This window comes from Phlebotomus argentipes, unplaced genomic scaffold (assembly GCF_947086385.1).
Source record: "Phlebotomus argentipes unplaced genomic scaffold, Phlebotomus argentipes genome assembly contig_6, whole genome shotgun sequence".
Classification (NCBI taxonomy): domain Eukaryota; kingdom Metazoa; phylum Arthropoda; class Insecta; order Diptera; family Psychodidae; genus Phlebotomus; species Phlebotomus argentipes.
Genome location: NW_026776145.1, coordinates 2,470,838 through 2,498,570, shown reverse-complemented (window position 1 = coordinate 2,498,570; position 27,733 = coordinate 2,470,838). Strand labels below are relative to the sequence as shown.

General features: G+C 43.7%; 7 protein-coding genes across 8 annotated transcripts; 3 read left to right on the top strand and 4 right to left on the bottom strand.

The window, feature by feature from the left end:
* Positions 1-85: 85 nt before the first annotated feature.
* Positions 86-15,947, top strand: LOC132260551 (chitin synthase chs-2). The gene is made up of 12 exons (XM_059758757.1): positions 86-116; positions 4,982-5,119; positions 7,968-8,343; positions 8,426-9,791; positions 9,848-10,071; positions 10,138-11,648; positions 11,708-11,897; positions 12,356-12,532; positions 14,073-14,490; positions 14,828-14,979; positions 15,043-15,147; positions 15,215-15,947. The coding sequence occupies exons 2-12, from the start codon at positions 5,004-5,006 to the stop codon at positions 15,344-15,346; spliced, it is 4,767 nt and encodes a 1,588-aa protein (XP_059614740.1). The 5' UTR covers positions 86-116; positions 4,982-5,003; the 3' UTR covers positions 15,347-15,947.
* Positions 15,948-15,998: 51 nt separating this feature from the next.
* Positions 15,999-17,602, bottom strand: LOC132260557 (transport and Golgi organization protein 11). Of its 2 annotated transcripts, none has more exons than XM_059758769.1 (3): positions 17,260-17,602; positions 16,913-17,186; positions 15,999-16,400 (listed from the first exon to the last, which is right to left on the bottom strand). In XM_059758769.1, the coding sequence occupies exons 1-3, from the start codon at positions 17,507-17,509 to the stop codon at positions 16,184-16,186; spliced, it is 741 nt and encodes a 246-aa protein (XP_059614752.1). In that variant the 5' UTR covers positions 17,510-17,602; the 3' UTR covers positions 15,999-16,183. The 2 variants fall into 2 exon arrangements, with proteins under 2 accessions (XP_059614752.1, XP_059614760.1); XM_059758777.1 differs by having other exon boundaries at positions 16,913-17,174.
* Positions 17,603-17,699: 97 nt separating this feature from the next.
* Positions 17,700-19,541, bottom strand: LOC132261861 (succinate--CoA ligase [GDP-forming] subunit beta, mitochondrial). Its single transcript, XM_059760915.1, has 2 exons — positions 19,115-19,541; positions 17,700-19,057 (listed from the first exon to the last, which is right to left on the bottom strand). Exons 1-2 carry the CDS (start codon positions 19,169-19,171, stop codon positions 17,852-17,854), a joined length of 1,263 nt encoding a protein of 420 aa, XP_059616898.1. The 5' UTR covers positions 19,172-19,541; the 3' UTR covers positions 17,700-17,851.
* A 155-nt stretch (positions 19,542-19,696) lies between these two features.
* On the top strand, positions 19,697-21,770 carry LOC132259395 (terminal uridylyltransferase Tailor-like). Its single transcript, XM_059757019.1, has 3 exons — positions 19,697-20,541; positions 20,601-21,245; positions 21,308-21,770. Exons 1-3 carry the CDS (start codon positions 19,821-19,823, stop codon positions 21,700-21,702), a joined length of 1,761 nt encoding a protein of 586 aa, XP_059613002.1. The 5' UTR covers positions 19,697-19,820; the 3' UTR covers positions 21,703-21,770.
* LOC132259385 (myb-binding protein 1A) lies at positions 21,729-25,406 on the bottom strand. The gene is made up of 2 exons (XM_059757008.1): positions 25,192-25,406; positions 21,729-25,124 (listed from the first exon to the last, which is right to left on the bottom strand). The coding sequence occupies exons 1-2, from the start codon at positions 25,357-25,359 to the stop codon at positions 21,798-21,800; spliced, it is 3,495 nt and encodes a 1,164-aa protein (XP_059612991.1). The 5' UTR covers positions 25,360-25,406; the 3' UTR covers positions 21,729-21,797.
* Positions 25,407-25,788: 382 nt separating this feature from the next.
* Positions 25,789-26,471, top strand: LOC132257473 (collagen alpha-1(I) chain-like). The gene is made up of 2 exons (XM_059754391.1): positions 25,789-25,921; positions 25,990-26,471. The coding sequence occupies exons 1-2, from the start codon at positions 25,789-25,791 to the stop codon at positions 26,469-26,471; spliced, it is 615 nt and encodes a 204-aa protein (XP_059610374.1).
* On the bottom strand, positions 26,472-27,658 carry LOC132259464 (larval cuticle protein LCP-17). Its single transcript, XM_059757111.1, has 3 exons — positions 27,354-27,658; positions 26,803-27,207; positions 26,472-26,741 (listed from the first exon to the last, which is right to left on the bottom strand). Exons 1-3 carry the CDS (start codon positions 27,369-27,371, stop codon positions 26,556-26,558), a joined length of 609 nt encoding a protein of 202 aa, XP_059613094.1. The 5' UTR covers positions 27,372-27,658; the 3' UTR covers positions 26,472-26,555.
* Between the last annotated feature and the right edge of the window lie 75 nt (positions 27,659-27,733).

The window sequence follows — 27,733 nt, the reverse complement described above, 5'->3', positions numbered from 1 at the left end:
TTACTTCTGTTGGACACACTGCCGCTGCTGATGGTGGATACACATTCAAGAGCCAAGAGTCGGAATTGTGAAAGGAATATCATTAAACCGTGAAATACACCAACAACAGCAAGTAGGTGAGTGAGAAGCCATATAACACTACACTTGAATACACGTTTTCCATTTGATTTTATTGTAAAAGAAATCCTCAGCGGATATTTCTGCAATATTCGACAGTGGAAATCAAAGCGTACCCACTTTTCTCGATGTGTGCCCAACAAAGAAATACAATGGCCCAATGATTCTCTTCACGATGGAACTCTTCCTCGTGTGTCAGCTTGTCCATTGTCCAGTATCCTTGTCTCGCGATTGACCAAGAGTGCTTCAAGAGAAGAGGAGGGAAAAAAACTGGGAGTTGAAGGAAATTATGATCATTGCAGTGAAAATGTTTATGAGCTTTATCTCCTGCCGAGATCTCTTGTGTGTATTTTTCCCCCCTCGGAGCGCGTCTTGCGAGATGAGAAAAGACACAAGACAAGACAAATCTCAAGGCTGGATGCCAATATTTATACGCCAGCTAGTGAAGATTAATTGCTATAAATAGCTTTTTTCTTCTCAATTCTTGTTCACTCTTCTTCAGTTTCCAGTCGGCAAATGAGTGAATTTCCTAACCCAGATATGTATCATTGCATGTTACAACTATTTAAAGCGGCGAGAGAGAAGAGGAAAAAAAAATGAGAAGCGAAGGAAAAGAATGTGCAATAGTTTCACGCATTGCTTCAATGTCCGAAAGTACTTATTGCAAATTGCTAATATATCACATTTCGTTTGAGGTGTTGAGTGGAAATGAAAGAAAAATACCATTGAACTGTTCGCGGCTTTGCCAAATGAAAAATCAGGTCAATTCATTCATTATATTTTCTCTATACAATTTCGGCCCCATAAGAAATGCCAGAGAGTGAAAAAGACACATTTTGTCGTTTGCGTGGCTACCATGCGATTGACCAACGTGCCGTTATCACGCATATACACCCACAATCGCGCGTCTTGAATGTATTTCCGATGACGAAGACAGTGGTTTTGGGCAGAAGCTGGCACGGGTTCGTCACTTGCGAGCATTGATGTCTGTTTGTGATTTAGCGTAAAGAGAAACACGGCTAAAATTCAGTTGCTTGTAAACACCGTGTTCGCTCATTTATTTGATTTCCCCAGGAAATTGCAACAAAATGAATTGATTTTGCTGTAACGCGTCGGGATTTTCTAGTAATTACTGAAGAATTATTTTGCATTGTTTTTACAAAGTTATAATCATAATAAGATTGTCACGTAATTTACGGTATTTTAAGGGCCCACAGAAGCATTGGAATGTTGAACTATGAAACAGACACAATTCATCTGAACTGAATCTCATATCCAAAGTCCGCGTGTTACAATTTTTTTTGACAATTTGCTCTTCCACTTCACGAGACTTTCTTTCACTTTTTCCATTATTATCATCTCATGTAACACAGTTTCTTGGATAACGACTTCATTGTAAGAGTTTCTCACCTCTATTTCTGTGATTATGTGAAGATGAGGGAAAAATTGGTGCAATCTTGTATTCAAATTGGTTCCAATTCAAATTGAGATCAATAAATCATTGTGTATTTTCGTGAGAAATTTGCCAAAATTGCACGATCTGCAAATGGCACAAATAATTTATCTTCGAGGCATCGGCGACAGCAGATGCTATCTTGATGCGGAGTGGGAAACCCCTGAATGGTGGCGCAATGGAAATTTCGTGGTGACAATTGAATGTGAAAGAAGAGGAAATACTGTCCATTGGCAATTAGTGAACTTGCCAAATTCTTCATGCACATTTCCACGTGTAAAAATTGAAGCTGTAGAAAATCAACGACGATTTTCCCCACACCATTGCGTGCGCCGCCTATTTCTTCTCTAACCTTGTATTCAATTTTTAATAATATTTTCCTCCGCATGTCGTTTTTGTCTCCATTTCGACTCTCTTGGTCTCTCTGCCGCCGCAATAATACACTCAACATAATGCATATAAAGTGTATATTTTGTGCATATCATTCACAATCACAATAATTCAATTAAATTATGCCCATTGAATGCTTTTAATGTCTTCTCAAAGAAGTTTTACACGGCGAAGGTCTTCCCATGGGACTTTTCCTTCCGTCTCTGGTTCTCATGACAAGAAAAAAAGAATCATATGTGAAGTGTGGAGATATGCAGAAACGTTGGGAGAAACTCACTTTTTCTGCCCAATGTTGTTGCTCAGTTTGCCCTCCTCACTGGAACTCAATCAAAATTTGAGTCAAAAACACATTAAGCATTCTTGAGATTATTGAAATAAATGACTTTAGATAGTGGTTATATTGGATTATTGTAGAAATTCATAAAATGTTTAATGTCCGCCGACAAGAGTTGTTATTTTAATATGCCGAATATGTTGACAAATATTTGCCAGAGTTCGGTAATTTTCTGCAAAAGTCTTTTCCTTGTTTAACTAAGTGGCTTTTTATTGCTATTTCTTTACATAATCCATTTTTTACTGTCAACATCGCGTAGTACAATTCGCGAGTCAAAAACTGTATAATTTCTTAAAGTCATTCACCGCAGTCCTCTTAATATTTCTCTGTTTTTCTGATTTTATTGTTTACACACGGAAGATGACCAGATTGAAGGAGTCATTGCCCCAAAAAAGACTCACAAACCAACTTTCCTGATGAAGAAATCATTCTCGCATTTGAAAATTGATCCAGACTCTCCTCCGTCTCACAATAAATTATCGTGGAGGCAGCATTAATGGTTGATGCTCCCAAAAAAAGAGTTGAATATTTGCCAATTAATGCAGGTTATTCAATTCTGTTTTTTTTCTGCAACACATCACTTGGTACTTTCTTCAATTGCTAATCGTTCACCGTGCAATTGAGGAAATTATTTGATCACGGAGCATTTTTTTTCTCATGTTTCATTAATAAGGCAATGAGGTAACAAAATTCGCTGCAGCGAGAAAAGCAAATTTGAGGGTGTCTTGATGTAAGAATGTTGACCTATAAATATTGAAATTACCGTTGGTGTGAAATTATGAAAAGTGCCTGATTAGTGCTCACCAAGGACAGCAAGAGGTATTAGTGGAAGCTGTTGGTGTGGCTGGAGAAGAAAGAAATTAATTGAGGAAATCATTGAATTAATATCCCTAAGAAGGTGCAAGATCTTGATTTATGCATGAGTTTGTTAGAAGAAAAAAGAGGTGCGTTAGCATTTTCTACATTTTCTTTATGTGACTCTGCGTTTGAAAGCTTCGCAGCATTGAAATGTGTAAGAAAAAACCATATAATGCGTTCGTAAATTTTCATTTTCTCCCCAAAATTATGAGACTAAATTGTTCCATCCGTAAAAATGAGGCCACCTCATCACAATATACATATAATAATAATAATAAGCACCCAAAATGAATATTCTCCCAACGTGTAACAAAATTGTTACCAATTTTCTTGCCATTGTATACAAATTTTTCGTAGCACAAGCTTCCACATCCCAAAAATTATACTGACACATGGAGGCGCATTTCTCAATTTGGATATTTCGAGATTATTTCGACTTGAGTCACCTTGAAAGTGAAAAAAGAGCGATGGAGGGAGTGAAAAAGAGGCGCACACTAAACGTAAATATAATGCAAGAAAACGGTTCATGGAGTTGTGATGTTCTTTTTACTTTTCAATGCTTTCCATTCCTCAGGTTCATCATCACACTCGTGAAGAAGACAAAATAACACATTCACGGTCCAAGTGTAGTTGAATCTCGCATGTAGAAATGCACTGGCGTGTGAGTCTTCTCAATGCGAGAATGATTCTCAGCTGATGAGGTGCTTTACCAAATGCCAGAGTCGCGATGGAGGGTCAAAAATCTCGTAAAAGTCAAAAGTGGCTGTAATGCCCTGACAAATGAACTCAATTCTCAAGAATGCTAAAGCACTTGAACAAAAGTGATTGAAAACGTAACATTCAGCCGAAACTAGAGAGTGAGAGAGAGAAAAATATCCTCGATTGTGGACAGATAAAAAGAGAGGCGAACCGCACCGAAAATATGTAGTTTGTAGGACCTTTCGTCAAAATTCAACCTTCAGTGGAAATTGCAAAGATATTTCATAATGCAAAAAGGCGCGCAATTGACGCGGGGTCGGCGTGAAAAAGAGAGTCAATATGTGAAAATAACCGTTGAATTCCAACCTTTTCGCATTCAATTGCCAACCACTCCCTTTTAATCAGAAATCCCCCCATCAGCTTAGCACTGTCGTGAGACAACCTTGTCAGTAAATTGTTGCATATATGAAATAATATAAAATACAATTCAGACACTTTTTATTATTTCCTGGGGCCGCAGCAAGACTCACTCCTCTCGCATGTACCAATGGCTGAATTGCACCACAAGAATGCCAGAGGAGTTGAGAATGGGACTAATTCCCTTCATTTGACCACGACAGCATCGCGAGTTCAATGTTTGTGTGGCTCATGAGAGACGGATTTCATGTGATTTCAAGAAAAGCGTAGGATGGTGCTCAACTGCACATTTACTTTTCATAGCCATTGCTAGAGAATCGCGTGCGTTTTCTTGTTCTCTCAATATTGAGCACTGAGAGTGGCTGAAGAGTCACTGTAACTACGGAAAAATGAGAGAAAGACTCTATAATGTGCCTCTTTATTTGGTATATTTCTTCTTTTTTCTTTCCCTGCTCACACATGTCTATCTTCCACATAAATAGGCGTTAATAGCTCCAACATAAATCACGAAGGCAAAAGCTAAAGTTCGCATATAAAAATAACTCGTGACATTAAGAGAGGTAGAATTTTTTGTCCTCCTGACACATGCATTTTTTCTCTTTCGAGTCGTCTGAAGGCAGAAAGAGAGAAGTATGCCTGAGAATAGAGAACGGAAGAGGATGGAATATTTGATGTGTGGAAAAATTAAAGGTCAATTAATTGCTCTTTCGCAGGCTCTCACCACAGCACGCGGAGATGTCTGCCATCAGACATCGGCCGTTGCTGGGATCAGCGGCCAATGGTGGGGACAGCGATGATAACTTCTCCGATGATGAGAGCACTCCGCTGACCCATGACATCTACGGCGGCAGGTAAGACTCACTTTTATTGGCGTGGCGTCAGACCCGCAACAGTGCCAACCCATGGAGTTATGTCTCATCGGACAATAGATGTCTGCATTGGGCTTCTTTTATTCGTGAATCATCATGGGTGGTAGTGGTTTTTGCTCAGGAAATTCTCGTTTCTCTTCGAACATAGTAATATTTCGGGAAGGAATTAATGTAGTAATTATTACATACATTATGTAGTCATTTTGTTTAATGAATGGCGAATAATAGGGAAATAAACGCAAAAGAGAAATTTAACAAAATGACTACCATTAAACGGATTATAATTGAGGTGGTGTATTTAATAAAATTGATTTTTGTAACATTTAAATCCTCTCTAGGCAACACACTACATTTGTATGTACATAACTATATACATTTCCCTAAAAACTTCATGAAAATACGGACTGAAGTCCAGTGCATGATCTATGTTTTTGGAACGCGAAAACCAGTTACAATAAGTGTAATTTGTATGCAAATTCCTCGTTATGAGGGCACATTTTTATTGACAGCCAGTCATTGCATACGTGAAGAAACGTTATTGTACTTTAAATTAATGTGCAATTACGTGAATAAATTGAATATGTTTTTGAATTTCCGATTTTGTACTCACGATAAAAGTATTACATCCAATTAATCAGTTTTACTTTCATCATTCGCATAAGACGTAATAGTCTACGATCGAATATGGGTTTTAGTGACGAAATATAACATTCAAATTCCCCAGTGAGTCTGATTCTCTGATGCGGGAGTGTGAAAGATAGCTGGATTTCTTGATCAACATGCCAAAATGTAAAAGATCAATCGACATTTTTTTGCAAATAGTCAGTCAGAGCGTCACACAATTTTTACAATGATCGAGTTTAAGCGGTGGCTGATATTCAATTGGATATTGCTCAAAAACTGGTTTATAAGAAAATTCGAAAGGCCGGAACCGATTTATGCCACAAACGAGCTCTAGGAGGTCGACCAGTGGATTTCTTGGATCTTGCGCGCGCGCTGGAAACTGTCGCTGGTAAATGGACAAAAGCTGTGTGTTTAGTTTAATCAAAGCACCGCAATTCGATATCCAATATGGGTGGGTAACGAGAGAACTGTGCAAATGATAGGGATTAGAGAGGGAGGGAGGCCACGTGAGGAATTTCTTATATTTGTACAATAAAGCAGTTCACATAATTAAAGTGTCTAATTGCTAGATACATTGTTGCAATGAGACTCTTTTTCTCCATCGCGCGTCTCTTCTAAATTGCACTCTGTTGGGGGCTTTTTACAGGAAAAAAGTATATCGCAGAGTTGCGCAAAGCTCTTCATGAAGAAACAGGGCAGCGGTGTATGTCGCTCAAATCTCCAACACACAAGAAATTCAGCTGAAAATGAATTACATTACTTTCACCATACTTGAGCTTGTGGCAAACACACGAATATCGCACATAATAGCGTTTCTTACCCGCCGTCAACGTCGTCATTCTCATTTATTCGACAAGATCTTGGCGGCAAATGCTATTGATTGCGACTGTGTTCTCTCTTGGTGACTGTATATTGAGAGCAAAAGTCTTGGCAAAAGTGGAGACAATGACTTGCCTAAGGAGAACATTAGAATGTGCTGGAGACTGTGCGGTAGAGCAATGGGGTTTAATTGATTTTCCAGATCAGCCAATTTGTCGTTAGGCAAAGAGGTCGTAAAACTCCTTGTTGATTTATCACCCACCATATCTCGATCATTTTCCATCAAAGTGGGAGAGATCCGTAGGAAATTCCTGGAGGTGCTCGTCAGAGGGGGAAATTTAATGATTCGCATTGTCCCGTGATTCATTTGGAGAGTAAACTACCTTGTAGGCCGATGACCAAATCCCGAACAGATGGAGCCATAAAACCGCAAACGCTCTTGGAAATTTCTCTCCCTGGCGTTAGTCAAGTAAGACATTGAGATAATCAAGAGAATTTCTCATGCAAAACACCATCGAAACGAGTTTTGTGCTGCTAAAGAGATCATTTATTTCACTTTTCCTACACGTGAGATACTAAATTACGGTGTTGGTTGCGAAGAAAGAAAGGGAGACGATGTTGAAACACACTTTCTTGTTCTACATACTTCACCTATTGAGGAATCATATTTTTTCTCACATTATTGAAAACTCTGTTTACACTGAGATGAATCGATCATAAATCTTTCTGAATTTATGATATAGAAGAGAAAGTGCCCAAAGTTATCTTTGAGGGTAGATTTTATATGGTAATTTCAAGGTCTACTTAAGAATTGGGCAAACTCAGTCTAATTAAAGATCTAACCACGGTAATCGACTTCACAGTCATTCTTGCGTGCTTATGAAGACTTCAATTGCCATAAAATGTCGCAAATAGTTGCCAAATATTGAGCTTACATTGCACACAAAGTGCTCAAATCACGTTTATTGCGGTGAGAAAGTTATCAAACGATATTCCCATGCATTTTTCTTGCACTGAAGTGAAACATTTAATGTGCAATAGGAGAAATACAGGCACAGTATACATATCTACAAAATGTATAGGAGTTATTTATAAAATATCGACTGAGAAGTGGTATTTTTTGCGCCAATGTTGAAATAATAAATTTGAATGGAATTAGACTTGATTTGCACAATCCAATTATGAATGGTAGAATTTGAGTGGAATGGAATTTTATTGTTGAGAGAAGAGATCTTTCCGATGAGATATAACTCCAATCTCCATAAGGAGCAGCGAGCTTTGGCATATGATTGTTGCAAAAGAGCAAAGAGGAAGTGGTTCTAGCATGTGATATTGCACGCAACGATGGAGGAAGGAGAAGTAATTGAGTGATCGTATGTCTTTACAGCCAGCGGACGGTGCATGAGACAAAAGGCTGGGATGTGTTCCGGGATCCGCCCGTGAAGGTGGACAGTGGTTCCATGGCCAATCAGGCGTGCATGGACTTCACTGTGAAGATACTCAAAGTTGTTGCGTACCTGCTCACGTTCATCATTGTGCTGGGTGGTGGCGTCATTGCCAAGGGCTGTGTTCTATTTATGACGTCGCAGTTGCAGAGGGACCGCAAGATTCCCTATTGCAATCGCGACATTGCTCGCGAGAAGCAATTTGTCGTCACGCTGCCGGAGGAGGAGCGGGTGGCGTGGTCGTGGGCGCTCTTGATTGTCTTCGCGATCCCTGAGGTCGGTGCCCTGATCCGATCTATGCGAATATGCTTCTTCAAGGTACACGTCTTTTCGCCTATGCCATCGAGATAACATGTTCTTTTCCTCAACACCTTGATTCTCTTTCATTCTCTCTTTGCAGTCGTGGAAACGACCTCTCACCACACACTTCCTCTTTGTCACCCTCATGGAGACACTTCACACGATCGGACTGGCCTTGCTGTTCTTCGTCGTGCTGCCTGAGTTGGACGCCGTGAAGGGGGCCATGCTCACCAACTGCTTGTGCGTCGTTCCGGGTTTTCTGGGTCTGCTGTCGCGCACCAAAAAGGAGGGACGCCGTGCCGTGAAGGCCATCGTGGACATTGCAGCTATCGCGGCTCAAGTCACGGGATTTGTGGTCTGGCCACTGCTGGAGAATCGCCCGGTGCTCTGGGTGATCCCCATAGCTGCCTTCATGACTTCTTGCGGGTGGTGGGAGAACTATGTGTCCCCGCAAAGTCCCTTTGGCTTCGTGCGCGGACTGGGCAGGATCAAGGAGGAGCTGCGCATGACTAGATACTTTTCCTACCTTTTCCTCTCCATCTGGAAAGTTCTCGCATTCTTCTGCTCTGTACTGCTGATTTGGTGGATTCAGGGTGAGAACGTGGCCAACTTCTTCAGTCTCTTCGGCACTGGATTCGGTCCGCACAAGATTATCGTCGAGGAGGTGGTCTCTGTGAGCCAAGCGCTGCCTGATCTCCTAAATGCTGGACAAATTGGAGACACAATTGAAGTGGACGCATCTTATAACACTGTGATCTACTTGATCGTTATTCAAGTCCTGGCCGCGTACTTCTGCTACGTCTTCGGAAAGTTTGCCTGCAAGATCCTAATTCAGGGCTTCAGCTACGCCTTCCCTGTGAATCTCACAATTCCCGTGTCGATTTCTCTGCTAATTGCGGCATGTGGCATCCGAAATGGCGATCCCTGCTTCTTCCATGGCTCCATTCCTGACTACCTCTTCTTCGACAGTCCTCCAGTTTTCCGATTAAGTGACTTCGCATCACGCCAAATGGCCTGGGCTTGGCTTCTATGGCTTCTCTCTCAGACGTGGATCACTTTGCATATTTGGACGCCAAAATGTGAGCGTCTCGCCACAACGGAGAAACTCTTCGTGAGTCCAATGTACAATGCACTGCTAATTGATCAATCGATGGCACTGAATCGCCGAAGAGACGATCAGGCGGATGTGAAGACGGAAGATTTGGCTGAGATTGAGAAGGAGAAGGGCGATGAGTATTACGAGACAATCTCCGTTCACACCGAAGGATCAGCTGTGCAGAAACCCAGTGTGAAGTCTTCTGATCAGATCACGAGGATCTACGCCTGCGCTACCATGTGGCACGAGACCAAGGATGAGATGATAGAGTTCTTGAAGAGTATTCTGCGACTCGATGAAGACCAGTGTGCTCGAAGAGTGGCTCAGAAATATCTCAGGATTGTAGATCCTGACTACTATGAGTTTGAAAGTGAGTTTCTCATTGGCCTCTCTGAAGACGTGAAACTATCTTTGTTTTCCTTTCAGCTCACATTTTCTTCGACGATGCCTTTGAAATCTCTGATCACAGCGACAGCGATATTCAGGTCAATAGATTCGTGAAGCTGTTGGTGGCTACAATTGACGAAGCCGCTTCGGATGTCCATCAAACCAACATTCGCATTCGACCGCCGAAGAAGTATCCAACTCCTTATGGAGGACGTCTCGTGTGGACATTGCCCGGGAAGACAAAGATGATTGCCCACTTGAAGGTGAGATACTGAGAGTGTATGATTATGCAAATGTGCATTCGTTCACACGCTCGGCCTTATTTGCAGGACAAAGATCGCATAAGACACCGAAAACGATGGTCTCAAGTGATGTACATGTACTACTTGCTCGGTCATCGGCTCATGGAGCTTCCCATATCGGTGGACCGGAAAGACGTGGTGGCGGAGAACACATATCTGTTGACGCTCGATGGAGACATCGATTTCCAGCCGAGTGCAGTGACTCTCTTGGTGGATTTGATGAAGAAGAATCGCAATCTAGGCGCCGCATGTGGCCGAATTCACCCCATTGGCTCTGGTCCGATGGTGTGGTATCAGAAGTTCGAGTATGCCATTGGACATTGGCTGCAGAAGGCCACAGAGCACATGATCGGCTGTGTCTTGTGTAGTCCTGGATGCTTCTCACTGTTTCGCGGCAAGGCTCTGATGGACGATAATGTGATGAGGAAGTACACGACAAGATCTGACGAGGCTCGTCACTATGTGCAGTACGATCAGGGCGAGGATCGATGGTTGTGCACATTGCTGCTGCAGCGTGGATATCGTGTGGAGTATTCTGCTGCCTCGGACGCCTACACACACTGTCCCGAGGGCTTCACGGAGTTCTATAATCAACGGCGTCGCTGGGTGCCGTCCACAATTGCCAACATCATGGATCTGCTCACGGACTACAAGAGGACCATTAAGATAAACGACAACATCTCCCTTCTCTACATCTTCTACCAAATGATGCTCATGGGTGGTACAATTTTGGGCCCCGGCACGATCTTTCTCATGTTGGTGGGTGCCTTCGTGGCCGCATTCAAGATTGACAACTGGACCTCCTTCTACTACAACATCATACCCATTATGCTCTTTATGATTGTCTGCTTTACGTGCAAATCCAACATTCAAGTGATTGTGGCTCAGATACTGTCCACGCTATACGCCTTGGTCATGATGGCGGTAATCGTGGGTACGGCACTTCAATTGGGCGAGGACGGCATCGGGAGTCCATCGGCAATATTCTTGATAGCCTTATCAGGGTCATTCTTCATAGCGGCGTGCCTCCATCCGCAGGAGTTTTGGTGTGTCACAGCCGGAATTATCTATCTCCTGTCCATTCCCTCCATGTACCTCCTGCTCATCCTCTACTCCATCATCAATCTCAATGTCGTGTCGTGGGGCACGCGCGAGGTGGTGGCCAAGAAAACGAAGAAAGAGCTGGAGCAGGAGAAGAAGGAGGCCGAGGAGGCGGCGAAGCGTGCTAAGCAGAAATCGCTGCTGGGCTTCTTGCAAGGTGGCGTGGGTCAGAATCCAGACGAGGAGGGTGCCATTGAGGTGTCGCTCAACGGGCTGTTCAGGTGCATGCTGTGCACCCATGGAAAGACCACCGAGGAGAAGGCGCAGCTGTCCCACATCTCAGAGTCCCTCGATGCCATTCAGAAGCGCCTCGAGACACTGGAGAAAGTTGTCGATCCGCAGGGACATCACCATCATCACCATCGCCGACGAACCACTTCAGCCAGTTCACGTGAACACCAGCTTGGCTCCGTGGCGGAGGGAACGGAAAATGAGAGGTAGAATTGACTTTCAAATGCCAAACAGCAATCGCAATAAAATTTGATGCTTCTTCCAGCGAAAATAGTGACTCGGAGTCGTCCACGGTGCAACGTGAGGAACGAGATTTCCTCACAAATCCATACTGGATCGAAGACCCGGAGCTGAGGAAGGGAGAAGTGGATTTCCTCTCGAGCTCAGAAATTCAATTTTGGCGCGATCTCATCGACAAATACCTCTATCCAATTGATCAAAACAAGGAGGAACAGGTATTGTCACCTTTTCACCATCATTTCATGATCATTCTATCACAATTTATATGAATTCCTCAAATGAGATATTAGAAAGTAGAGAAAAGGCAAGTGGTAAGTCAAAGCAGTGGAATCATCATATCAATTTCATGCCACAACTCTTATATTCTTTTCACCGTCAAAAGTGCATTTTGTGATTGCGAACAGCGATCATTTATTTATTTATGTCTTTTAATAAGTAGTGTTACTAGTGTTGGAAGACTCTGTAAAGCGGTCTACTTTCAAATGGGACGATTCACCTGATGATTTCTCAGCCAGCGTAAATTTATCATGGCTTGAAACTCGCCCACTTTACAAAGTTCCAACGCAGTATTTTGTGATCGAGCAACATTGGTAGCAGTTTTGTACCCATATTCAATCCTATAATAATGAAGCACATTTCTTCTTTTCCCACTTTTTTCCATCTCCACGAACAGGCCCGAATAGCGACTCATTTGAAGGATCTGCGGAACAATTCAGTGTTTGCATTCTTTATGATAAATGCACTTTTTGTCTTAATTGTCTTCCTGCTGCAATTGAACAAAGATAATCTCCACGTGAAATGGCCCTTTGGTGTGAAAACAAATATTACATATGATGAGACCACTCAAGAGGTAAAGCCACAAGGGATCACAGCGTAATGTCGTGGTGGATTGAGAGCCAAGATCGATGGAGAGACATTTCTCCACCGATCTTCGATGATCAGCGATATTTCTGCATGTGATCCCGTTCTCAATTAGATTGAACTAACATATTTTTTTTCTTTTTTCTCTTCCTCTCTTCTATATGCGTGATGATTTTCTCATTTCGCATCCAAACGCGAATATCGGCGAATGCAGGCCAGAATCGCCAGAGATCTGATTGAATTGAGAAATAAGTCAGTGTTTGCCTTTTTCATGTTCAACGCACTTTTCGTGCTAATCGTGTTTCTGCTGCAACTCAATAAAGACAAGTTACATGTAGATTGGCCGCTGGGTGTAAAGACAAATATTACCTACATTGAAGAGACGTCTGAGGTTTGGATGATTTATCACTGCAAGCCCAATACTTTTATTACTTTATGTTTTATTCTCTTCCTTTCTAATTTATTTTTTTTTACTGTTAATCACTGGCAATTCGCGGGAAAAGCAGTTCTTTTTATTAATCTGTTAATTTAGCAATCAAAGAACAGAGAACCTCTTCATTTTATTACAATACCACCCACCTACACACTATATTTCTCTCTTCTGTCTTTTATTGTTAAGGGATGCGGCTTTTTATCGACATTTTTTTTTAATGCAAAGCAATATCTCTTCCTTGCAAATTTGTGTTGACTGTCTGAAATTACACGTAATTCTTTCATAAACACACTTGTGACGCGATTAAATATCACAAAAGACACAAATAATTTCATTCGTTTCACTGCATGCAAAATTATAATAACATTGCTTGAAGCTATTCCACCCCCTTTTCGGCCTTTAATCAAATATGGTGAATGAATGAAATTAAATAGTGATTTTGTAAATTGCCCACAGAACTCAATTGTTTACCAGAAATACTTTTCATCTCTAGCTATTTCAATGGGGATTAGAGAAAAAAAACACCGAATAGGACAAAATGTTGATTGTGCGAAAGATAAAAGAAAAAAACATTTGCTGTAAAAGAAGAACACAAATTATAAGTGCTTTTTCAACGACTCTCTCTATGCTAAAGGCGCAAAATACAAGCACGATTGTTTCTTTCTCTAAAGTCAATTCCTTTTGATAACAATCCTTCCTATTAGCGCACACTGAAACGAAATACTCTGATACGACAATCGTTAAACTCTGTCATAATGGATGTGTTGCATGATTTTTCTTAACTATTCCCTAGAATAGATCAATTCAATTTTTTTTACATAATTCCTCAGGCTAAAATGGTTTATTTCGCCCAATTTAAAACACTAATTGTGTTTTAACATTGAACATGTGCTAATAATTCCTTTCATGTAAATAACAAATCCCACTGAAGAGGAGAGTTATTAACGAAGTAATGATCTTAAGTGATCTCTTGTGAGATGCTGTCAATGAGCAAGTCAAAACAATGTAACTTGACGACAATAATTCTCCTCTTTAGCTTACAAGGAGCGGCTAATGAGATCTCACTCTAATTCACTTTCACTTCCCACAAATGTAGGTTCATATCTCCAAGGAATACCTTCAGCTGGAGCCTATTGGTCTTGTCTTTGTGTTCTTCTTTGCCCTCATCTTGGTAATTCAGTTCACTGCCATGTTGTTCCATCGCTTCGGCACCCTTTCCCACATCCTCGCGTCCACAGAACTCAATCTGTGCTTCAACAAGAAGAGCGAGGACCTGTCTCAGGACGCCCTGATAGACAAACACGCGGTGGAAATAGTGAAAAACCTGCAGAGATTGCAAGGCATAGACGGAGACTATGACAATGACTCGGGCAGTGGACCGGATCGTATCGCCAGGAGGCGAACGGTGCACAACTTGGAGAAGGCGTCGAAGCCGAGAAGACAAATTGGCACACTGGATGTGGCCTTCAAGAAGCGCTTCCTGAAGCTCACGGCAGATGCTGAAAACAACCAAGGTGAGTGTCTCTTGATCTCTTCACGGGCTGAATGGGTGTCAAGATTTGCGGGGCTTAGAGCTAATTGCGCATTTGTCAAGTCTTCCACTTTTGGGCACATTCAACCACTTGCCAACCTGGCGGAAGAGTGTAATTAATTTCTTTTCAGTGGAAGTATTACCGTGAATGAGCAAGATAAATTGAAAGCGTTTCATAAGATCTTGAATTAAATTTGCACAGTGGAAAGAAGGGAAAGCTTCATAATTACTTTATTGTCATTATATTCAATAAATTTGAATGTTATTGAAATGATAAAGTAGAGAATAAGAGACTAAGAAAAGATCCTCTCTATTTACAGGAACTCCCATATTAACGAGACGATTGACAATGCGCCGAGAGACCATCAGAGCTCTGGAGGTCAGGAAGAACTCTATAATGGCCGAGAGGAGAAAGTCTCAGATGCAGACTCTCGGAGCCAACAATGAGTACGGAATAACAACGTCAAACAGTGTGGTAAGTGTCTACAATCAATAATTTGCTGAGGGCATTAAGTCTAATTGTCGTGGTATGCAGTTGAACAACAACCTGGGCGTTGCACCTGCCCGAAATCACAGGATATCCAATGCTGGGATCAACGTAAAAGACGTCTTCGACTCTAACGGAGGCCCTGGCCAACCAGTAAGCAATCAAACACTTGCCATTCAGTCAAGAATTTTCTCTAACTCGCACTTCTTGTTTCCTCCAGATTTATGGTACAACGACTGGCCAAGTGAATCAAGCCTACGAGCCGGTCATCGATGAGGAGGATCGCAATTCCTTACGTTTGACGCCACGAAATCAAGTGTCGTGGAGCAATAGCACTGATAGAAGACTTTAAGGAGATTTGTCTGTAACTTTATTCCGTCCGTGTATAGGTATTTTTAATTAATTCTAGGATTATACTATTCGACTCTGTTGAGATAATAATGTGTTCTCCCAACAAGACACTGCCCCAATAGTACTCGCAAATGTCTCTATACTCAATCTCTCTGTGTGCTGCCCACGCAGGATGAATAGCTCTTAAAACTGACTTAAATACTCTCTCGCGCGCAGCTTAAGAAGCTCACAAAGTAAAAATAATAATTGCGACTTTTCCGTAATTTGCAACCACACAGAGTTGGTTTGCACTCAACCTTTATTCTCTTTTATGCATATAAATTATTTTTACATTTGTTTTCTCTACTCAATTTAGAAATGGAAATAATTTTATGCTTTTATGCTATCGCTTTACAAGTTGGTAGTTTTTTTTCCGCTAAATTCTCATTAATTCTTTTCTCTTTTGTATTTTTTTTTGCAACAATTTCTAAAGAAAGAAAAATGTGATCAAGGTTTTATTTACTCATTTTTTTGTATTACTTTTGTATAATTGTATTTATCACAAAGAAACAAATTCTTACTCATTAATTGTATATTTAGAGAGAGAGAGATGCAATAAAATGTTGAATATTTACGAAAAAAAAGGATACACAATTTCGTGGGCCTGAGTTAACTTTTTCCGGCATTTCACACTACCATTCTACTGAAAATTAAGGGTGCCATTCCCATGAGAAATCCCTCTCGACATCGCCTGATCATGCAGGAGATCATCATCATGTCCTCTGCATCTGGCAGGAACTGGGATTTCGCTTCGGAATGGTTTTGGTAATAGAAAAGAAAACAAAACTTATCATACCACTCAATTTCGGTTGAGCCAGAGGAAAGCTTTGATGATGAAATACGCCAGGCCGAGGCAGTAGACGATCTTCTCCCGCTGCTCCCGCTGGATGTTCTGCATCTCAATCGAGTACACACGACGGTTGAGCTTGTTGATCTGACGTCTCAGCTGCACAACTTCCTCAGACGGCGTCATTCCTTCCATAAGCGATTGACTCATCGGAGGTGTGCTCTCGCGACTGCAACGGCATTTAAATTCAGTATCAGCAGTTTCAGCATTTCTTAGCCTAGATTCATTGTGATAAAGAAACATTTGAGTCTCTCTCTTGTGTATTTTCTTTATCAATATGTTCAGAGAAGGACAAAAGACCGATTGGGACTGTTGAAAGACATTTCGAAGGTCTCCATTACCATATTTTATGAGAAGGTTCAGTGGTCAAGAAGCGGAAAATACAGGTCAATTGGTCACTCTTTGTACAGATGCGCGCGAAACAAGCTATCTGTCTGTGGTTTTGAAAGTAAATTCAGGTCTATTTTTAGCATTGCCTTATCGACAATCATTATCAAAATTGTGATATGTTTAGGACTGAAATGCTCCTATGATTTTGCCTTATGATAAAAATGCCAACATTCTTGGGCGCGACTGTAAAGTAGCGGATCTGCCACAAATTGCATGAAATTGTGAGAATCAACAATTATTTCTGTCGCTAGAGTTCAAGAAACTCCACAGATTCTCCCGTCCCTCTCTCACCTGTGACTGATGACGAGCTCGGATGGGTGACTGGAGTACTTGGCCTGTCTTGCGGTCGCTCTATTTCCGTCACCGTGCATCTCGGCCCCATATTCGTCCTCGACCTCGTGCCGCGGCGACTCGTCGGGCTCCGAGGCCGTGGGGAAGTAGTGCTCCGCCAGTGAGATGGTCCTGGGAGGCGTGGACACTCTCACCTGACCGTGCTCTCCGCGGGACATAATGGAGTTCTCCAAGAGGATCTCGCGCGGCGCCGAGCGGGTCCCTGAACCGAGAACTGTGCGATTAGGAAGAGCCATTGTTGTACCCAGACAGCACGAGGTTAGTCAAACACAACACTCAGGACTTACCATGGTGCTTCTCCTGTCCAATCACCACAATCCTGTCCGGCACCGTCATGTCGATCTTCTCGGAGTAGTTCCATGAGTTCAGGTTGGCGCTCCCGGGCAGAATGTCCCTCTCATCAAAGTACTCCCCAGTGGCTTTGATGCTCTTCGGCACTCGCATCTGCTCGCTGATGTCCTGTGTGAAGTGGGCATTCTGGAACACCGTGTCGTCCTCGTAGTTGTTGAAACGCGGTGGGCTACTGGAGCGAGCCATGATTTAACAAGCAATACCGAGAATTTCTATATTTATGTAATTTCTGCAATCGCACTGAAATTTGACAATCACTGTTCTAAAACACCCTCAGCGGTACTAAAATATCGAGCGATATATCGCCAGATATCGCGTACTGTGAACTGCTAGAAAATTGCACAACGAATTCTTGGGTGAAAAAATTATTTGTATTTTTAATTCTTGAAAAATTTATTCACCCTACATCTATAAACTTGCAACTTTTCGTGAAAAAAAAACAATAGCGAAAAAATATGGTCACGCGGGTCACGGTGATAAATGCCGCCTAGAATTTGTTCGAGGGACTTCGTCGTTTCGCCAAAAAGATCATTTTGCCAGGGATTTCACGGCTTTTGTGGCAGCATCGTCGAGGTCTGAGGCTGGGATGAGATTGAGTCCCGAGGACAGGATGATGTTGCGAGCCTCCTCCGCATTCGTTCCCGCCAAGCGCACCACAACTGGAAGTTTCAGGTCGATAGCCTTGGAGGCGTTTACAACACCATTGGCAATTGTGGCACAGTTTACAATTCCGCCGAAGACATTCACCAGGATCGCTTTGACTTTGCTGTCCGAGAGGAGGATCTGGAATGCCTTCAGTACTTGATCCTCCTTCACGCCACCGCCAACATCCAGGAAATTGGCCGGATTCCCGCCGTTGAGCTTGATAATATCCATTGTGGCCATCGCCAGACCAGCTCCATTTACCAAGCACCCAATATTCCCGTCCATGGAGATGTAATTGAGATTATACTTGGCCGCTTCCACTTCCTGGGCATCGGCTTCAGTCTCTTCCTCCATCTCGAAGATCCTCTTCTGTCTGAATTGAGCATTGTCGTCGAAATTAAGCTTGGCATCCACGGAAATCACTTCTCCTTCGCTCGTCTCTGCCAGAGGATTAATCTCTATCTGGACGGCGTCGACTTTGAGAAAGAGTTGCCACAGTTTTTCAATCTCCAGCGCTGCTTTTTCCTTCAGAGCACCCTTGAACTCCAAGAAAGCAGCCACTGAGTCGCTCTGCTCTCTCGTGATGCCTTTCGTGATGTCAATCGGTACGGTCTTAATCTTCTCTGGGGTCTCCTCAGCCACTGCCTCGATGTCCATTCCACCGGCAGGCGAGGCTATAAGTACGGGCCCGTTGTGGTCGCGATCCATGAGAATGCACAGGTAAGTCTCCCTCACAATATCCACACTCTTGGCCACCATAACCTTCCGCACGAGAATACCCTCTTTTGGCGTTTGCTTCGTGATGAGTTTTTGGCCCAGCATCTTATCAGCCAGCGAGATTGCTTCATCGGCCTTTCGCGTGAGATGAACTCCTCCCTTAAAGCCATTGTCAAAGTGGCCTTTACCGCGCCCCCCGGCTAGGATTTGAGCCTTCACTACGTACTCTGGCACTTGGAAGTCATTCAGCGGCTTGGTGTCATTTTTCGCTGCCAAAACTCGAAACTTCTGGATGGAGACTCCGCTCTCGTCAAGCAGCTGCTTTGACTGATACTCCAGCAAGCTGAGATTTCGTCCGGAAGCGCGGAAGATCTGCAAAATAGAATGCATTTGAAAAAATCTCCAGAAGCACCCCAAAACCCCACTCACTTTGAATCCGGGAAGCAGTTGGCGACAGAGAGAAGCTCCGAGGGCAAAAGAAGACATTTTTTCTCCTTGGCTATTGACAGAACGGGGCTTATCGCGAAAAATTAAGTGATGGGAATAGAAAAAAAGAAAAACAGCGATAGGAGAAGTTAACCTAAAACCCGAGTCCGACGTTCCCTCTGATCACGAAGCAAACTGCCCTGCTGATACACTGTAAATAACACTAAATTCCAGGACCGGCAGGAGATTATCTCGCTCTCACATCAATTTTTCACACTCTCTTATATAATTTGTCTTCATCTCTCTCTTTCTCGCTGATCGTAAACAACATCTCTTATCACATCCCAGTTGAGCAGTCCTACTCTGCTCATACTCATCACTTTTCTCCGTTTTTCTGCTATGTCCGTCATATCCAATAGCTCTTTTTCAGAGATTCGCATTCTATTCAGCAAAAGAAAATTTGAAAAGTATAAAAAATATTTTTAAAATGTTAAAATTACTTTAAAAATATCTTTTGTACTAAAGTGCAAGAAGGCGAGTGAACGACCGGGTTTTTGAAAGAATTGACGCGTGCACCGCATGGCGGAATATTTTTGAACTAGGATGGTGAATGCAAATAAAGTGATTTTAACCTCAGCGTGCCTTAAAAACAAAATTTCTGTGCGTGTGGCAAATTTTACAACTTGACGGAGCGTTCACGTAGTTTACAATGAGTTCAGAGGATGAAGACCGTCAAATCCTCAGCCTGGATTGTTTGGCTCACTTCAACATGGAGCTGTACTACTTTTCCGAGATACTGGATAGTTTCTCAAGCGACTCTCCTCAACTTGATCACACCACTGTGAACTATCTCGTAAAGATCGTGAAGATTGTTGACCGTCTCCTGCACCGACAGGAAGTTGAGAAGGTTTACGGATCTGCGCCTCTGGTCGTCAAAGATTTTGAGAATGTTACTTTGCAGAGGACTTTCCTGTGTGAGTCCTGCAAGGCAGTTATACCATTTCTCTGGACTGACTTTCAGGAGCACTTGGAAGAGTGCGGCCAGGGAGCAGTTGGCGGGAAGAAGATCAAGGCAAAGGGTAATCCGAGAGCGAAATTGAGTGAACAGCAATCTTTGGTTGGTGGCTCAAAAGCCCCAAACGAGGCTGTGAAACTTCAAAGACTCCCCTTGTTCCGTGAAAGTCCCTCTAATCACTTGAATGAGCCAAGCAGCAAGAAACCTGTGGTGGATTCTGTGCTCAAGGAGGCCAAGATGAAGGAGATCAAGAAGGAGATTAAGGAGATCAAACATGAGTTTAAGAAGGAACTGAAAGAGTGTAAGAAAGAGCTGAAGGAGTGCAATAAGGAGCGGAAAGAAATAAAGAAGATGGCAAAGGAGGGTGAGAAGAAAGATGCGAAGAAAGCGAAGAAGACATTTGCACTACAGAAAAGTGAGTATTTTTGGGCTTCTGTTTTAAAGGAAGTTATTGAAACGCTTGTATTTTTATAGGACCAATATGGCTGCTGAACAATGTTGAGGAGACGATATACCAGAACATGGCTATCGGCGAGAAAATCATCAATTTGACCGTGTACAAAACAATAAGTGAGGACCTGGAAAAGATACTGTCGAAAGAGTTCCCAGAAGTGAAGGTCTATGTATTTGGAAGTCGCAAGACCGGCTTGAGCACCGATTTGGGCGACTTGGATCTCTTTGTGGATGTCAACAACTATTACAACGCGCCGCTGAAGAACAAGGAGAAAGTCGTGAACATCATTGAGAAGGTGCGAGAGTGCTTGTCTCCCTCAAATTCAGAATGGAGCAAGTTGGTGCCCATTATGAATGCTCGGACGCCGATATTGAAGGCGTTCAATATGGCTTACAAGATACCCTGCGATCTGTCCTTCACCAGCGGTCTGTCGCACATCAACACGTCGCTGATTCGATATTTGCTCACGCTGCAGCCCGACTGCCATCGCGTGGCGTGCTTCGTGAAGGCCTGGTACAAGTCTATTTTCGTGAGCACATACGAAAGCAACAAATTATCCAGCTACATGATCACAATCCTGGTGGTTTTCTTCATGCAAACCATCAATCTATTGCCGCCCATCTTTTATCTGCAGAACACCGTGGAGAAACCTCTGATGATCGGACGTGAGTTGCCAATGAGGATCCTTTCTGAAGCTTTTCACGTGACTGAGAATTTCCCATTTCAGATTGGCAGGGAGACTTCAAGAAGCCCACTCTCAGTGAACTGAACCTGCTGATGTCCAATGATCCAAAGCTAATCCTCACCGGCTTCTTCCACTTCTACAGCACTTTTGACTTCAAGAACCTCGTGGTGTGTCCACTGCTGGGCAAGCCGATCGAGAGGAAGCTCTTCGAAACCCCTGAACTCTTGCCGCAGGAAATGGCGCGCTACAAGGAGTTTGTTAAGCAACTGCCTCCAGTTCCCGAGAGCGCGAAGGATCTCTTGGTAACTGACACCGTAATGTGCGTGCAGGATCCTTTGGAACTCTGTCACAATCTGGCCAAAGGGATACATGAAGATATGTATGAAAAATTCACCTCTCTCTGCGCGAAATCACTCGCAGTCTTGCTTCAGAAGTAGTGAAGGAAGTAGTGAACTCACACGTGAATTCCTTAACTTTATTTTACAAGAATTCTTTCCTATGAATACAAATAAGATTTTTTTGTTTCTCTGAATCAATCCAATTCAATTTTCTGGGCGAAATTGATGCCGTCGCCCAATCCCTCATTGGACGCCTTCAATCGCGCCTCCTTCTTGCTCTTCTTCGCCTTCAGCTTCTGCTGCTGCATTTTCCGCTTCTTTCCCCGCACTGGAGAGTTGCCATTGGTTTCTGTGCTCTCCATTTCAGCTTCATCATCATCATCATCATCCTCTGCAACACCGTTGACCTCCTGTTGTGGCTTCTGGATGGATGTATTTTTCACTACAGTTCCTCCCAGCACGCTGCAGAGCTTTGAATAGCTGTTCATGATTGCGGCGTCCAGTTGAAGATGCATGCGGATTTCTTGAACCTTCTCTAAGGCCTCTTTCCACTTCAGTGTGGATTTCAGCGCAGGAAACTGTCTGTGGCATCGATGAATCTCCCACAGGAATGACGTGAGGCTCTTGAACTCATTAGGAGACACGGAGTCAGAGGATATCTCTTTCAGAAAATCATTCACAGCTCCTTCTATATGTTTAGTGGCTTCAGATGCCTTCTCCACATTCTGCTGCATGACACGATGATTTTTATACAAGATGCACAGCAGATCGAACGACTGAATCCTTCGAAATGCCCTCGTTGTGGTCGTCAAGCCGTTCCCAGTGATCTTCTCCGAAAGGTTCCACAGTCCATTCCACGGACCGTTGAAGAGGCTCGTGAAGAAGGTGTAATTGAGTGTGGGATTTCTGCTGTTGATGAACTCCTCCAGGAAGTTTCCCAGCGCCTTCTCAATCGACTCGGACGAAGCGGAGATTTTAGAGCAGCAGAACAAGATAAACTTCACTCCCTTCACAACAAAGCTATTCCTCACCTCCATCGATTGTGGATTCTCGTTTTTCCGGCACAGTCGCGTGAGGGCATTTAGAAGGTTCTCACTGTCAACCACCTGAGCTCCGTCATTGCGGAAGTTCCTAACGTCAACCAGCACCGTCAGTGCTTCTTCGATCTTCCCCAGCAGTGGCTTTGACTCCTCATCCACGCAGTACGGCAGCATGTCGTATAGAGTGATTATTATTTCGAGCGTGACACTCAATTCCGGGCTGTTCTTCAGGTAGATCACAAGTAGATCGATGAGGCGATTGCGGAAGTGCACGAGAGTCGTATCTTCCCGGTGATCCTTCTTCGTCTTTCGCTGCGGTTTGTTTTCGCGGAACATTTTGAAGGCCGTGGAGAGAGCATCATCGAGTCTCTGGCCCTCTTCCTCTGTCATGTCGTCCAGATTCACGGATTCCTGGTCAGAATCAGCACTCTTAAAGCCCAGAGCAGATGAAACGGCAAGTCTGAGTTTGTCAGAAACTGTTCCTTCATCCTCCACTTCGTCCTCTTCGTCCGTCTCATCTTCACTCTCATCTCCAGACTCGTCACCTTTGCCATTGACTTTTGGCACATCCTCTGCATCCTCGTCGTCCGATTCTTCCGAAGAGTCTTGTTCATTTTCATATTTCAGCGGATTCTGTCCATCTTTCATGTCCAGCAGTCCGAGAATCTGATAGATTGCTGAGACATTGAGCTTTGGACAGAGTGAAGGAAAGACTTTCTTGATGATGTTCCTCAGAACACTTGATCCCTGCGACAGCAGATGCAGGATTAAATCCATCAGTACTTCAATCCACTCGGGTTCCTCATCACTCGCACTCTTTAGTTTACTCTTCTTCTCTGCCGCCCGAACCACGCAGCTCTGCAATTCCTTCAGCGAGCTCTCCGCCATCTCCGCGTCCCTGAACAGCTGCAAACCCATGGACAGTAGCAGTACCTGAAACACGAGGAACTTCTCCCCCTTTTTGTTCAGGTCACTCACAGTCGCATACATTTCCTCCCACATCTTGAGGCTTTCAGCGCTGAAATCTCTTCTGAGGTGTTTCTGGGCATTCTTCCTAGACAGAATTGTATTGCAGTGATCCGCTAATCCACTGAGAATCACACGTCCACTCTCCATCGTGGAGAATGAAGTCTCCAGGCTGTGGTAGAAGAGGTTCATCATGTAGTTGGCCAGTTCAATAGGCACGACGCTAGTTTCAGGCTTTTTCACCACCGTTTCGCCATCGTTGGAGTAGAAAATTGCAATGTTAAGAATGAACTTGGCCTGATTCAGCTTCCATTCTGTGTCAAAAGCCACTGGCCTTGCGGAAATCACTCTCTGGAGGATCTGGACAGCAGTCATTTTCTCGGAATTGAGCCACTTTTCATCAACATTCGCCGCATTCTTGGCCTCTTTCTCAATCACCACATTCTTCAGGTATTCCGTAAGCTCTTTCAAGTTTGCCTCATTCATAATGCCGATTGTTTTGTGGAAGATTTTGTTGGCGAAATGATATTTGTCCACAAGAAGTGTTCCCGGATGAGTCACTAGTTTCTTCAAAACTATCATCTGTTTGTCTTCCCTCTTCTTCAGTGCCTCGAATAGAGCCTCAAAGAACTCCAAATAGACTGCCTTCAGCACTTCATCCTTGCTTCCTGTCTGACGAAGGGAGTTAAACACCATTTCCAGGAACTTCTCCGAGAAGATCTTTGTGAAGGATTTGCCCAGATTCTCGCAATTCAAAGCATCAGTGGCCAGTTTCACTGTGATCACCTCCTTGGCTCTGTTGGGATGCTCCACTGTCTTCTCGACGACAAAGGTCCAGAATTTTCCAAAGTTCTTCGACTTGGCAGCATGTTTTCCCAAGGCATCATAGGCCGGCTGCATAATTTCCGTTTCAGGCTTGTCTTTCCAAAAAAGCTCAAAGATTTTCTCAAAGCTCTGCCCATCGAGAATATGCTTTGTGCCCAGAAACTCCTCCAGAAAGCTCTCGTCAATCAAGGATGGAAATCGACTGTGGGCTTCCATGAGAAAGTGCAGAGAATTCATCGTCTGGCTTTCCCATGGTGTCTTTAGATGATTCCTCATGAAAGGCAAAAGCGTCTTCCGGAACTCCTCCTCCGTTTGACTTGTCAGGAAGGCAATCAGGCAGTTGTACGAGAGCTTGTAGTGATAAGTCTTTTGCTGAGACGCCGCCAAGACATATTCTAGCGCCTTCGAAATTTGGCTCTTCTTCTTCCCTGTCAGCAGTCCGCACTTTTGCAGTGCCGTCACGACAAGAACATGACCAATGTAAGCGTCTGCATTCTCCTTGGTCGTGGCCTTCTTGGACACTTTCAGCTCACTGTCCAGCACCTCAAAGATCTCCTCCAGCGCCACAGTCTCCTTGAAGGCATTCAAGTATCCCACCAGAGCCGTGTAAAATCCACACTTCGACGCATTGCTTGAACCGCCAGTGCCTCGCACCAGTCTCTTCAGTACATACTTGTGCTCCTGACTCTTCTGAAATGAGAGAAAAACCAAAATTTCGGCGTGAAACAGCGTTTCAAATGGAGGTTAGGTGACGTACTTCATCATCCGAGGAATTCTTCAGCAATTGTTGCACTAAACTCACACCACTTTCTATCCTCACATTCTCGTTGGTGTTTAGGAGCTGATGCAGCGATCGGGATATCGCGGGATTGATGATTTGTTGGACTTTTTGTACACTCGCCTCCTCGCTGTGTTGCACGTGCATCTTTGTTTTGGTCACGCCGCCACTGGAGTGCTTATAAAAGTTTCCGTCGAGCGGCGCTGGGCGTCTGTTATTTAAATTCTGCATTCTATGTTATGAAGTTGAACGTTGAATAACTGATATGTTATCAAAAAAACAGAAGAGAAAAAAATTAATGAATTCACTTAATTCAATATCTGGTTAATGCGTTCAGTTATGGAGAATGATACGATTGCGATAACACAAAAGAAGTCACACAAAATGGAGATGAAGAATTGATGTGATATTAATTGAAGAAGTTTTTATTTCTCTTTCCTGTGAATATTTCCATATAAATATAGCACGCAAATAATAAAACTCCCAAAAGTATATTTGCTGTAAGCCATCATGAGGTGGATAATCGCTGTATTGTGCATTGTGCCAAATTTATCTCTTTCAAGATGTGATGGCAAAATGCAATTGATCGTTGATGTCGCTGGTGAGGCTAAAACCTCCGTCAACATCAGCCCAGACTGTCCACCAACAGAAACAAATGATGTGCTGCAGAGGACGAAAAGAGGAGCTGTTGTTCGACCCTTCAGCGCAGGCAAGACTCATAATCACATCCTCAAATCCCTCAAATCAGATCAATTCTAAGTGTGATCTCTTGAGCAGAAGGAATTGAAAGCGGAAGCTCCTCTACTGACTACAGCTCCGATTACGGCACCGCTTCCGCTCAGTCAGGCCTCAATCCTTCCATGCCAAGCGCAGATTCTGCCATGGGAGGAATGGGAGGAATGGGCGGAATGGGAGGTGGAAGCCAATTTGGAGGCCCAAGGAGTCCAGGAGGGCCAGGGGGTCCGGGAGGATTCAATGGAGGGCCTCCCAGAAATCAGAAAATGCAGAGGAGATGCCGCGGTAATAATAATTTGCCAGGATGTTGGAATATGAATGGTCCACCTGGAAGAAATGGGCGCAGGAGGCATGGGCGTCCACGTCCAAACGATGACTATGGAGGCAACTGGCAGTCTGGACCAGGAGGTCCCATGGGGCGTCCTGGCCCTAGGGGCTCCATGGGTCCTCCCATGAATCAGCGAATGCGTTCTTCTGGATCATCATCCGACACTTCCAGTACCACCAGTGACTACAGCTACTAATTACTTACAGAAATTTAATAAAGCCAAAAGGGTTTATCAGTAGAAGAAGCATTACTAGTGGGTGTAAGAGTATACTGATGGCTTTCACTGAAGGTGATGGTGTTCCTCAAGATCGTTTGGCACAGAAGTGGCCTCAAAGGCGAGTCTCTGGGCTTCCTGTTCGGCACCAATTCTAGCGTGTTCGGCAGCAATCTTTTCATACAGACTCAAGTGCTTCTCTTTAGCGTGAGCCACAGCAACAGATTCCCTTGGATAAGCTACGACTTGGAGCTGCAAAGAGTGATCCAAATGAAGATCAGGTAGGAAGATGTGAAGAACAACTCCTACTCACATGAGGATCGTGGTTGGCATGCGCCTCAGCGATTCGACTATACAGAGCGTAGTGTCTCTCAGCTGCCTTCTGAACAGCCTCAGTTTGCACCGGACCGTGGGATTCATGGCTCAGGACTGGGTGAAAACCATAGCGATCCGCCACGTACTCCACGGTGCGTACTTGGTGTCTGGGATCTACGTAGGAGAAGGCGCCGCGAACGGTGCCACTGCCATCAGATACTTCGCTGTGCGTGCGATCAACGTGGCCAGGATATCTTCCAGCAGTGTAGGCGAACACATAAGGCTTTGGGGGTGGCGGAGGGGTTGTAGAGGTGGTGGAGTGGAATTCCAAGGGAACAGCATAAGGATCATGGGAAACAACATGGGACACATCAGCGAGACACGCGCCAAAGGTGATGAATATCTGTCGAGGAAAACAGGAAATTCCATGAATCTCGAGACGCAACAACCAGACGTGACATCATGGTGCGTTACATCACTCTATTGACCTTATATTTTCAGCAAATATACTTTACTGCAAGCCTCAAATGCGCCATCAAATTCACTTACCAAAACGTAATGCCTCATGGTGAGAGGATTGTTTCATGCACAGATAATTTCAGCAATTATACCAAACGGTTTCACTTTCAGCGCAATTCAAGCGCTAGCAAGGAGTGTTCTTCTATCAACTCGTGGCTTTAAACGCGTCTGCATAAATTAACTTCTTCGACAGAAGGTTCCACACTGGTTCTCGTTCTGAGAACGACACACAAGTGATTCATGCAGCAGTTCGCGAGATACTGAACACCTCAATAGACTCGTATATAGTTTTTTCTGTTTCCCTCAAGGTGAATCAGGTGGAATTGTGGCTTCACGGTCCACCAAATGGCACGGAGATTCGTTGCAGCAAAAGTGAAAGTACATATGGAAAGAGAGACCGTTGGAGAGCA